Source organism: Ascaphus truei (genome assembly GCF_040206685.1).
Source record: "Ascaphus truei isolate aAscTru1 chromosome 20 unlocalized genomic scaffold, aAscTru1.hap1 SUPER_20_unloc_3, whole genome shotgun sequence".
NCBI classification, from domain to species: Eukaryota; Metazoa; Chordata; class Amphibia; order Anura; family Ascaphidae; genus Ascaphus; species Ascaphus truei.
This window is the reverse complement of record NW_027453859.1, coordinates 87,394-100,577: the sequence shown is the minus strand read 5'-3', so window position 1 is coordinate 100,577 and position 13,184 is coordinate 87,394. Positions and strand designations below refer to the sequence as shown.

General features: G+C 49.8%; 1 protein-coding gene across 1 annotated transcript in view; it reads right to left on the bottom strand.

Moving 5' to 3' along the window:
- LOC142474725 (uncharacterized) overlaps window positions 1-12,822 on the bottom strand; it is a 30,574-nt gene extending 17,752 nt beyond the window's left edge. Inside the window, exons 1-4 of the mRNA XM_075580924.1 lie at window positions 12,719-12,822; window positions 12,349-12,450; window positions 10,944-11,060; window positions 4,730-4,873 (exon numbers count right to left, since the gene is read on the bottom strand). Coding sequence (XP_075437039.1) covers window positions 4,730-4,786 — 57 coding nt within the window. The 5' untranslated portion in view covers window positions 4,787-4,873; window positions 10,944-11,060; window positions 12,349-12,450; window positions 12,719-12,822. The remainder of the gene's footprint in view (window positions 1-4,729; window positions 4,874-10,943; window positions 11,061-12,348; window positions 12,451-12,718) is intronic.
- Window positions 12,823-13,184: the final 362 nt, after the last annotated feature.

Genomic DNA, 13,184 nt, shown 5'->3' with positions numbered 1-13,184 from the left:
ACTGCTGGGTGAGGCCTCCCCAATGTTATATATATATATCCTCATCTTACAGCCCGTGTCTCCCACTGCTGGGTGAGGCCTCCCCAATGTTATATATATATATCCTCATCTTCAGCCCGTGTCTCCCCACTGCTGGGTGAGGCCTCCCCAATGATATATATATATCCTCATCTTCAGCCCGTGTCTCCCACTGCTGGGTGAGGCCTCCCCAATGTTATATATATATCCTCATCTTCAGCCCGTGTCTCCCCACTGCTGGGTGAGGCCTCCCCAATGTTATATATATATATCCTCATCTTCAGCCCGTGTCTCCCCACTGCTGGGTGAGGCCTCCCCAATGTTATATATATATATATCTCCTCATCTTCAGCCCGTGTCTCCCACTGCTGGGTGAGGCCTCCCCAATGTTATATATATATATCTCCTCATCTTCAGCCCGTGTCTCCCCACTGCTGGGTGAGGCCTCCCCAATGTTATATATATATATATATCCTCATCTTCAGCCCGTGTCTCCCCACTGCTGGGTGAGGCCTCCCCAATGTTATATATATATATCCTCATCTTCAGCCCGTGTCTCCCCACTGCTGGGTGAGGCCTCCCCAATGTTATATATATATCCTCATCTTCAGCCCGTGTCTCCCCATTGCTAGGTGAGGCCTCCCCAATGTTATATATATATATATATATATATATATCCTCATCTTCAGCCCGTGTCTCCCACTGCTGGGTGAGGCCTCCCCAATGTTATATATATATATATCCTCATCTTCAGCCCGTGTCTCCCACTGCTGGGTGAGGCCTCCCCAATGTTATATATATATATATCCTCATCTTCAGCCCGTGTCTCCCACTGCTGGGTGAGGCCTCCCCAATGTTATATATATATATCCTCATCTTCAGCCCGTGTCTCCCCACTGCTGGGTGAGGCCTCCCCAATGTTATATATATATATCCTCATCTTCAGCCCGTGTCTCCCACTGCTGGGTGAGGCCTCCCCAATGTTATATATATATATATCCTCATCTTCAGCCCGTGTCTCCCACTGCTGGGTGAGGCCTCCCCAATGTTATATATATATATCCTCATCTTCAGCCCGTGTCTCCCCACTGCTGGGTGAGGCCTCCCCAATGTTATATATATATATCCTCATCTTCAGCCCGTGTCTCCCACTGCTGGGTGAGGCCTCCCCAATGTTATATATATATATCCTCATCTTCAGCCCGTGTCTCCCACTGCTGGGTGAGGCCTCCCCAATGTTATATATATATATCCTCATCTTCAGCCCGTGTCTCCCCACTGCTGGGTGAGGCCTCCCCAATGTTATATATATATATCCTCATCTTCAGCCCGTGTCTCCCCACTGCTGGGTGAGGCCTCCCCAATGTTATATATATATATCCTCATCTTCAGCCCGTGTCTCCCACTGCTGGGTGAGGCCTCCCCAATGTTATATATATATATATCTCCTCATCTTCAGCCCGTGTCTCCCACTGCTGGGTGAGGCCTCCCCAATGTTATATATATATATATCTCCTCATCTTCAGCCCGTGTCTCCCACTGCTGGGTGAGGCCTCCCCAATGTTATATATATATATATATATATATATCCTCATCTTCAGCCCGTGTCTCCCCACTGCTGGGTGAGGCCTCCCCAATGTTATATATATATCCTCATCTTCAGCCCGTGTCTCCCACTGCTGGGTGAGGCCTCCCCAATGTTATATATATATATATCCTCATCTTCAGCCCGTGCCTCCCACTGCTGGGTGAGGCCTCGCCAATGTTATATATATATATCCTCATCTTCAGCCCGTGTCTCCCACTGTTGGGTGAGGCCTCCCCAATGTTATATATATATATATATATATATCCTCATCTTCAGCCCGTGTCTCCCCACTGCTGGGTGAAGCCTCCCCAATGTTATATATATATCCTCATCTTCAGCCCGTGTCTCCCACTGCTGGGTGAGGCCTCCCCAATGTTATATATATATATATATCCTCATCTTCAGCCAGTGCCTCCCACTGCTGGGTGAGGCCTCCCCAATGTTATATATATATATATATCCTCATCTTCAGCCCGTGTCTCCCCACTGCTGGGTGAGGCCTCCCCAATGTTATATATATATATCTCCTCATCTTCAGCCCGTGTCTCCCCACTGCTGGGTGAGGCCTCCCCAATGTTCTATATATATATATCCTCATCTTCAGCCCGTGTCTCCCCACTGCTGGGTGAGGCCTCCCCAATGTTCTATATATATATATCCTCATCTTCAGCCCGTGTCTCCCCACTGCTGGGTGAGGCCTCCCCAATGTTATATATATATATCCTCATCTTCAGCCCGTGTCTCCCCACTGCTGGGTGAGGCCTCCCCAATGTTATATATATATATCCTCATCTTCAGCCCGTGTCTCCCCACTGCTGGGTGAGGCCTCCCGGATGATCTCCCAGGTCCTGTAGTTACAGCCGCTCTTCTCCATGTCGCTCTGATCTCATCCTCGCATCTTACTTTTGGTCGTCGTGTTGGTCTTTTAATTTCACTGTCTCTCCCGTTGTCCTTCTCTGTGCCACTGTCTCTCTCTCAGTCTCTTTCTCTCTGTTTCTATCTTTCTGTCCCCCCCCGTCTCTCTCTCTCTGTTTCTATCTTTCTGTCCCCCCGTCTCTCTCTCTCTGTTTCTATCTTTCTGTCCCCCCCGTCTCTCTCTCTCTGTTTCTATCTTTCTGTCCCCCCGTCTCTCTCTCTCAGCTTCTATCTTTCTGTCCCCCCCTGTCTCTTTCTCTCTCTGTTTCTATCTTTCTGTCCCCCCCTGTCTCTTTCTCTCTGTTTCTATCTTTCTGTCCCCCCGTCTCTCTCTCTCTGTTTCTATCTTTCTGTCCCCCCGTCTCTTTCTCTCTGTTTCTATCTTTCTGTCCCCCCCGTCTCTCTCTCTCTGTTTCTATCTTTCTGTCCCCCCCTGTCTCTCTCTCTGTTTCTATCTTTCTGTCCCCCCCCCGTCTCTCTCTCTCAGTTTCTATATTTCTGTTCCCCCCCCGTCTCTCTCTCTCAGTTTCTATCTTTCTGTCCCCCCGTCTCTTTCTCTCTCTGTTTCTATCTTTCTGTCCCCCCCGTCTCTCTCTCTGTTTCTATCTTTCTGTCCCCCCCGTCTCTCTCTCTCTGTTTCTATCTTTCTGTCCCCCCCCGTCTCTCTCTCTCTGTTTCTATCTTTCTGTCCCCCCCCGTCTCTCTCTCTCAGTTTCTATCTTTCTGTCCCCCCCTGTCTCTTTCTCTCTCTGTTTCTATCTTTCTGTCCCCCCCTGTCTCTTTCTCTCTCTGTTTCTATCTTTCTGTCCCCCCCCGTCTCTCTCTCTCTGTTTCTATCTTTCTGTCCCCCCCGTCTCTCTCTCTCTGTTTCTATCTTTCTGTCCCCCCCGTCTCTCTCTCTCTGTTTCTATCTTTCTGTCCCCCCCGTCTCTCTCTCTCTGTTTCTATCTTTCTGTCCCCCCGTCTCTCTCTCTCAGTTTCTATCTTTCTGTCCCCCCCTGTCTCTTTCTCTCTCTGTTTCTATCTTTCTGTCCCCCCGTCTCTTTCTCTCTGTTTCTATCTTTCTGTCCCCCCCGTCTCTCTCTCTCTCTGTTTCTATCTTTCTGTCCCCCCCGTCTCTCTCTCAGTTTCTATCTTTCTGTCCCCCCGTCTCTTTCTCTCTCTGTTTCTATCTTTCTGTCCCCCCGTCTCTTTCTCTCTGTTTCTATCTTTCTGTCCCCCCCGTCTCTCTCTCTCTGTTTCTATCTTTCTGTCCCCCCGTCTCTCTCTCAGTTTCTATCTTTCTGTCCCCCCGTCTCTTTCTCTCTCTGTTTCTATCTTTCTGTCCCCCCCGTCTCTCTCTCTCTGTTTCTATCTTTCTGTCCCCCCCGTCTCTCTCTCTCTGTTTCTATCTTTCTGTCCCCCCCGTCTCTCTCTCTCTGTTTCTATCTTTCTGTCCCCCCCCGTCTCTCTCTCTCTGTTTCTATCTTTCTGTCCCCCCGTCTCTCTCTCTGTTTCTATCTTTCTGTCCCCCCCGTCTCTCTCTCTCAGTTTCTATCTTTCTGTCCCCCCCTGTCTCTTTCTCTCTCTGTTTCTATCTTTCTGTCCCCCCCGTCTCTCTCTCTCAGTTTCTATCTTTCTGTCCCCCCCTGTCTCTTTCTCTCTCTGTTTCTATCTTTCTGTCCCCCCCGTCTCTCTCTCTGTTTCTATCTTTCTGTCCCCCCCGTCTTTCTCTCTCTGTTTCTATCTTTCTGTCCCCCCCGTCTCTCTCTCTCTGTTTCTATCTTTCTGTCCCCCCCCGTCTCTCTCTCTCAGTTTCTATCTTTCTGTCCCCCCCTGTCTCTCTCTGTTTCTATCTTTCTGTCCCCCCCTGTCTCTCTCTGTTTCTATCTTTCTGTCCCCCCCGTCTCTCTCTCTCTGTTTCTATCTTTCATCCCCCCCCCGTCTCTCTCTCTCAGTTTCTATCTTTCTGTCCCCCCCCCCGTCTCTCTCTCTCTGTTTCTATCTTTCTGTCCCCCCCTGTCTCTCTCTGTTTCTATCTTTCTGTCCCCCCCTGTCTCTCTCTGTTTCTATCTTTCTGTCCCCCCTGCCTCTTTCTCTCTCTGTTTCTATCTTTCTGTCCCCCCCTGCCTCTTTCTCTCTCTCTGATGACATATAGACACACACAAATATACACAAACACACTGGAAGAGTGACAGGTGACAATGAGTCCTTCTTGGGTGCTCTCACCTGGTGCAACGCTGTATTCGGGGTGCCGGCGCTGCGCTCTTTTAGGCGCCTCTTCATTTTCTTCAGGGTGGGCTTCTCTGTGGACCCCTCGCTCTCCGGGGTAAGCGCCCTCTTGCAGGACCAGGGCACAGATTCGAGGAATTTCTGAGCATCATGTGGGGACAGACACATGGCAGTCACTGCGATGTGGGAGAGGGTGTGTGTGTGCGTATATATACACACACACACACACACACGTGACTCTTTAAAACTTAAAGTGATGGGGGCCTGTAAATAATCGGACCTGTGCTAATGAGACGAGTTTATTCTACATCTTGGATAATCCTGGTTATTAAATATATTAACCACAACTAAGCACGTTATTGTGAAGCAAATACACTAGGAAGGTCTGTTGGCAGGACTTACACTGACCCGATTTCCAGCTATGGTAAGGTCCCTTCATTTCACCTGCCCCCGCTCCCCTAGCCGTGCATCGGAGAGGTCATCTTATTTCCCTGTCTCCTTCCATAGGACATCACCTGCCCCCGCACCCCTAGCCGTGCATCGGAGAGGTCATCTTATTTCCCTGCCTCCTTCCATAGGACATCACCTGCCCCCTGCTCCCCTAGCCGTGCATCAGAGAGGTCATCTTATTTCCCAGTCTCCTTCCATTGGACATTATCTGCCCCTGCACCCCTAGCCGTGCATCGGAGAGGTCATCTTATTTCCCTGTCTCCTTCCATAGGACATCACCTGCCCCCTGCTCCCCTAGCCATGCATCAGAGAGGTCATCTTATTTCCCAGTCTCCTTCCATTGGACATTATCTGCCCCTGCTCCTGTAGCCGTGCATCAGAGAGGTCATCTTATTTCCCTGTCTCCTTCCATAGGACATCACCTGCCCCCGCTCCCCTAGCCGTGCATCAGAGAGGTCATCTTATTTCCCAGTCTCCTTCCATTGGACATTATCTGCCCCTGCTCCCCTAGCCGTGCATCGGAGAGGTCATCTTATTTCCCTGTCTCCTTCCATAGGACATCACCTGCCCCCTGCTCCCCTAGCCGTGCATCAGAGAGGTCATCTTATTTCCTAGTCTCCTTCCATTGGACATTATCTGCCCCTGCTCCTGTAGCCGTGCATCAGAGAGGTCATCTTATTTCCCTGTCTCCTTCCATAGGACATCACCTGCCCCCGCTCCCCTAGCTGTGCATCAGAGAGGTCATCTTATTTCCCAGTCTCCTTCCATTGGACATTATCTGCCCCTGCTCCCCTAGCCGTGCATCGGAGAGGTCATCTTATTTCCCTGTCTCCTTCCATAGGACATCACCTGCCCCCTGCTCCCCTAGCCGTGCATCAGAGAGGTCATCTTATTTCCCAGTCTCCTTCCATTGGACATTATCTGCCCCTGCTCCCGTAGCCGTGCATCAGAGAGGTCATCTTATTTCCCTGTCTCCTTCCATAGGACATCACCTGCCCCCGCTCCCCTAGCCGTGCATCAGAGAGGTCATCTTATTTCCCAGCCTCCTTCCATTGGACATTATCTGCCCCTGCTCCCCTAGCCGTGCATCAGAGAGGTCATCTTATTTCCCAGCCTCCTTCCATAGGACATCACCTGCCCCTGCTCCTGTAGCCGTGCATCGGAGAGGTCATCTTATTTCCCTGTCTCCTTCCATCGGACATCACCTGCCCCTGCTCCCCTAGCCGTGCATCAGAGAGGTCATCTTATTTCCCAGCCTCCTTCCATAGGACATCACCTGCCCCTGCTCCCCTAGCCGTGCATCAGAGAGGTCATCTTATTTCCCAGCCTCCTTCCATAGGACATCACCTGCCCCCTGCCCCCCTAGCCATGCATCAGAGAGGTCAGTTTATTTCCCTGTCTCCTTTCATCGGACATCACCTGCCCCTGCTCCCCTAGCCGTGCATCGGAGAGGTCATCTTATTTCCCAGCCTCCATCCATCGAACATTATCTGCCCCTGCTCCCCTAGCCGTGCATCGGAGAGGTCATCTTATTTCCCAGCCTCCATCCATCGAACATTATCTGCCCCTGCTCCCCTAGCCGTGCATCAGAGAGGTCATCTTATTTCCCAGCCCCCTTCCATTGGACATCACCTGCCCCTGCTCCCCTAGCCGTGCATCGGAGAGGTCATCTTATTTCCCAGCCTCCATCCATCGAACATTATCTGCCCCTGCTCCCCTAGCCGTGCATCAGAGAGGTCATCTTATTTCCCTGTCTCCTTCCATTGGACATTATCTGCCCCTGCTCCACTAGCCGTGCATCAGAGAGGTCATCTTATTTCCCTGTCTCCTTCCATTGGACATTATCTGCCCCTGCTCCACTAGCCGTGCATCAGAGAGGTCATCAAATGTTAGGAAGTGTCTGCAGCAAAGATGCTACAGGGACACAAGAAGATGCTGGTGTGATTCAGTCCCGGTGCACGCCCTACGGTACAACCACGCAAACCGTGCGTTACTGTAAGTGCTACAAACGGCGGCGCATAAAACTCAGGGCAGAAGAACCGAATTCGGACTGCGATGGACAATACACATTCAGTCCTGTTACCATACCCACGGGTCACTATCCAGTTTCCTCACAATGAAAATAGCCGCTTTAAAGATGCAGTCTTTAGCCAGACTCAGAGGGAACGGTGTCGGTTAGCACGCTGCTAAACATGCCACCATGGTGTCCCACGCGTGTTTGCAAGGGGAAGAGGCACAAGACTACAGGCTTGCAAACAGCAAAAAGGAGAACGGCAAAAAGACGGGTACTGGAATTTAGGGATCCTAAACCTGCCGCAAATGACCCCTCTACGGATAAGGGGGTGGTACGTTTTGTGGGTAAGTCCGTGTGGGTAAGTCCGTGTGGGATAAGGAAGCTGTAGGCCACAAGACGATAAGACTACCGACTACCAAAAGGGATGCCACGGGGGGTCAATCCGAGTGCGTAAAAACTCCCTCCCAGGTGGAACCACCCGCGACCACGGATACTGAACCCGATGCATGTGGTCTCCGTGGTCTCAGGGAAGAAAAGATTGCTCGACACATGGAGAAACTCGTGGCCAAGCGGCTAAAAGAAAGACTCGTTAAAATGGAAAGAGGAGCTGGAGCAAAGAGTCCTCCACAGAGACACACACACACATATATATATATATATGTAACATACCCAGACTCCACAAAATGGGATACCAGCCCAACAGAAATACTGCATCTGGAATTCTGCAAACACCTTCTCCAAGTACAAAGGAGTACATGAAACAATGCATGCCGGGCTGAGCTGGGCCGCTTTCCTCTACTGCTCACGGTACAGAAGAGAGCACTGACATTCTGGGCTCACCTAAACCAGAGCCACCCACAGTCTTACTGCTACAGAGCAATGCAAAATCAGGACCTCCCCACTAAACCCTGTGCCATCAAACAACTTGTCCTCTCACTCCAAGGACAAAACCCCACACAGATTAACAACCTGCCGAAAAAAGAAATCAACTCAATCGTCAACGAAATGAAGAAGCGGTATGTGACAATGTGGGAAAATGACATCCAACGCTCAAAGAAGCTGGAGACCTACCACAGCCTACAGAGAGAATACACTCTGGCACCCTACCTACTGAAGGTAAAAGACCCAAAACAGAGACAGACCCTGAGCCAGTACAGAATAAGTGCCCACAGCCTAGAAATAGAAACAGGCAGACACAGACACAACTGGAAGCCCCGGGAGATGAGACTATGCCAAAGATGTAAGCTAGATGAGGTAGAAGATGAAACTCACTTCCTGTTGCGTTGCACACAATACTCTGAAGTGAGGAGTGCCCACCTAGAGAAACTCACTGCTGTTATCCAGAACTTTAATAATACAGAAGAGAACCAAAAAATAGCGATCCTCCTGGGAGAAGATGAAACCACAGCAGAACTGGCTGCACACTGTCAGCACCTGCCACAAGCTGAGAGACGTCCACTAACCCCCACACCCCTGTGTGAAACTGTTACCCATATACCCTGCAATCATTATACCCTATCCCTAGTATTCGTGTAATTATTGTCCCCCACCCCTATATATATATATATATATATATATATATATATATATAGGGGGTGGGGGACAATAATTACACGAATACTAGGGATAGGGTATAATGATTGCAGGGTATATGGGTAACAGTATATATATATATATATACATATACACAAAGGGAAGAGGAGCTGGAGCAAAGTGTCCTCCACACAGGTGAAGAAGCTAACCACGGAAAGACTGTCCTGGGGAAGAGTCCTCGCCGAGCGACTAAAGAGCGCTGAATACAGATTATATATATATATATATATATATATATATAATCAAAAAATTAATAGATGATACCGTTCTGTGGCTAACGAAATGCTTTTATTTGTGCGAGCTTTCGAGATACACTGATCTCTTCTTCCGGCGATGTTACAATGAATGAAGCAAGGATAACTTAAAAACAGTGTCTCTTGGAATGTTATCTGTGCTTGTCCTTCCCCCGGTGTGGATGTGTTTTATGGCTAGAGTCCACACCGGGGGAAGGACAAGCACAGATAACATTCCAAGAGACACTATTTTTAAGTTATCCTTGCTTCATTCATTTAAACAACAAAACAGGTAGCGCTAACCGCAATGTGTGTGGTGTAGTAACTATTACCTTATATATTAATTAAAACTATACATAAGGGGCTGCCTAGGACACAAAGCCTGACCCCCTGGTCAGGAAAACAGTATGGACAGGGAATAGTTCCGTGGGCGCCTATAAAATTTTACCACTATAAAGGATATACGAAAACCAAGCCTGTTGGTTGTGAAGATTGTTGATCCTCACGGTGGGCTTGAAAACAAAGAGAAAGCACAACACATAGCGTAATACTGTTGAAACATTAAACAAACAACATATAGGACAAGCACAGATAACATTCCAAGAGACACTATTTTTAAGTTATCCTTGCTTCATTCATTGTAACATCGCCGGAAGAAGAGATCAGTGTATCTCGAAAGCTCGCACAAATAAAAGCATTTCGTTAGCCACAGAACGGTATCATCTATTTATTTTTTGATTATTGAAGCCTCGGCTAACACGGTACTGATACCTCTACATGTATATATATATATATATATATGTATATGTATATATATATATATATATATATATATATATATATATATATATATATATATATATATATATATATGCAAATATAGCTGTATGCTCATCTGCATGTCTTAGGCAGGTCTGCAACCCCGCCTTTCCCCATTATCACCCAGCATACAGCACTTCCACTGCAGCAAGGGATTCTGGGAAATGACATGCAAATGAGCACACAGTGTCACTTTTTGCCTCAATAACCATTTTTAACATGGTTCCCTATAGGCTTAAGCTTGCTGCATGGTCACAGCTTTGAGCACAGCCAGGGTTAAGGTGCATACCCAGAAAACCACCCACAGACAGCTGTTTCGACCTTGATGGGTCTCATCAGTGTGGGGTTGATTTTACTGGGAAAGCAAGTGAGGCTATGGGATAGGCTAAACCATAATACTGAGTTAAGTTATGGTGAGTAAAAAGAGTGACAAAAACCCTCCACAGGAAAACAAATATGCAAATATAGCTGTATGCTCATCTGCATGTCTTAGGCAGGTCTGCAACCCCGCCTTTCCCCATTATCACCCAGCATACAGCACTTCTATATATATATATATACACACACACACACACACACACACACATATATATGTATATACATATACACACACACACACACATATTTATATATATATATATATATACACACACACACACACACACACATAATATATATATACACACACACATATATATATACATATACACACACATTATATATATATATATATATATATATATATATATATATATATATATATATATATATATATATATATATATATATATATATATAGTGGTTGACAAATCACCAAAAAAATCTACTCGCCACCTAGTACCAAACGTGTGCTGCTTGGGCCAATAGGAGCTCGCCATGATGTTAAATCCACTCGCCCGGGGCGAGCAAATGTATAGGTTTGTCGAACACTGTATATATATATACACACATATACACAAAGGAAAGAGGTACTGCTAATACATATACATAACACAAAGGAGAGAGAGATATGCAGTTAGATACGTACTTTGAGAGATTGATCTATACGCAGAGGCTCATAATGGCATCACACAATAAAGATGGCTGCCTCCCTCCCTCTCACCTTCCCTCCTCTTCTCGTCTTTGGATTTGGCGTCTCTCTCTGTTTCCCCTCTACAGTTCTCGAGGTGTCTTCTCCTGTCCTCTCCAGTGATTTCCGCGGCCTCCCTCGTGGTCTCTTCTGGGGGGGGCAAGAGGAGGTGACCAGTATCTAACGGGGGCAGAATCCAAGATGGAGCTCATTACATCCACCCCAGTGATGTCATTGAAGCAAAATGACACTGTGTGTATATTTGACATTACTTGATCTCACTTTCTCCCCCTCTCATCATCTGCTCCCCTCTCACCTTCCTGCCCCCGTCTCTCCCCCTCTCATCATCTTCTCCCCTCACCTTTCCGCGCCCGCGTCTCTCCCTCTCTCACCTTCCTGCCTCCGTCTCTCCTCCTCTCATCATCTGCTCCCCCCTCACCTTCCTGCCTCCGTCTCTCCCCCTCTCACCTTCCTGCCTCCGTCTCTCCCCCTCTCACCTTCCTGCCTCCGTCTCTCCCCCTCTCATCATCTGCTCCCCTCTCACCTTCCTGCCTCCGTCTCTCCCCCTCTCACCTTCCTGCCTCCGTCACTCCCCCTCTCATCATCTGCTCCCCTCTCCCCTTCCTGCCTCCGTCTCTCCCCCTCTCATCATCTGCTCCCCCTCACCTTCCTGCGCTCACGTCTCTCCCCCTCTCACCTTCCTGCCCCTGTCTCTCCCCCTCTCACCTTCCTGCCCCTGTCTCTCCCCCTCTCACCTTCCTGCCCCTGTCTCTCCCCCTCTCACCTTCCTGCCCCTGTCTCTCCCTCTGTAAGAGGGGTTAAGTCTGCACTCCACAAAAAAGAAAAAGATGCATACAATTTACCGGTGCTGCTGGTTCAAGGAAGTACCTGCCATAAACTCCAAAGTACACTGAGGAAAAGAAGGGATCCAGCGCTCCACGGATTTCTGAATAAGAAAGATTTATTGTGCCACACAACGTTTCGACCTTATGGTCTTTATCACCTAGTCACTTGATAAAGACCATAAGGTCGAAACGTTGTGTGGCACAATAAATCTTTCTTATTCAGAAATCCGTGGAGCGCTGGATCCCTTCTTTTCCCCTGTCTCTCCCCCTCTCATCATCTGCTCCCCTCTCACCTTCCTGCCCCCGTCTCTCCCCCTCTCATCATCTGCTCCCCTCTCACCTTCCTGCCCCCGTCTCGCCCACTCTCGCCGGCTCTCACAGTCTCTCCCCCTCTCACCGTCTCTCCCTCTCTTACCGTCTCTCCCCCTCTCGCTCCCTCTCCCAGTCTCGCTCCCTCTCCCAGTCTCACCCCCTCTCGCTCCGTCTCTCCCCCTCTCGCTGGTTCTCACAGTCTCTCCCCCCCTCTCACCGTCTCTCCCCCTCTCCCAGTCTCTCCCCCTCTCTCCCCCTCTCCCACTCTCTCCCCCTCTCACCGTTTCTTCCTCTCTCTCCCACTTCGGAATCCCATCAAAACCAAGCCACTCAACATTTCGGGGTCTCCCTCTCCTCCTCTTCTGCTTGGGTGGATCTGTGACCTGCAGTGAAAGAACAGAGAGGCTGCAGCATGCAGGGATTGTCTCTCATCCCTCCCCATCTCTCCCTCCCCCGCGTCTTTCTCCCCCGTGCATCTCTCCCTCCCCCGCGTCTTTCTCCCCCGTGCATCTCTCCCTCCCCCGTGCGTCTCTCCCTCCCCCGTGTCTCTCCCTCCCCCGTGCGTCTCTCCCTCCCCCGTGCGTCTTTCCCTCCCCCGTGCGTCTCTCCCTCCCCCGTGCGTCTCTCCCTCCCCGTGACTCTCCCCCTCACCTTCTCAGTCCCTTTCTTCTTGGTGCTCCCGGGAGGCCTGCCTCTCCCCCTCTTCTGCACCACCTCCCCGCCACTCTGCTTCCTGCTGGGAGACGTCTCCTCCCTCCCCCATGCGTCTCTCCCTCCCCCTCACCTTCTCAGTCCCTCTCTTCTTGGTGCTCCCGGGAGGCCTGCCTCTCCCCCTCTTCTGCACCACCTCCCCTCCACTCTGCTTCCTGCTGGGAGACGTCTCCTCCCTCCCCCGTCTCTCCTTCCCCCGTGACTCTCCCCCTCACCTTCTCAGTCCCTTTCTTCTTGGTGCTCCCGGGAGGCCTGCCTCTCCCCCTCTTCTGCACCACCTCCCCGCCACTCTGCTTCCTGCTGGGAGACGTCTCCTCCCTCCCCCGTGCGTCTCTCCCTCCCCCGTGCGTCTCCCCCCCCCGTGCGTCTCCCCCCCCCGTGCGTCTCTCCCTCCCCCGTGCGTCTC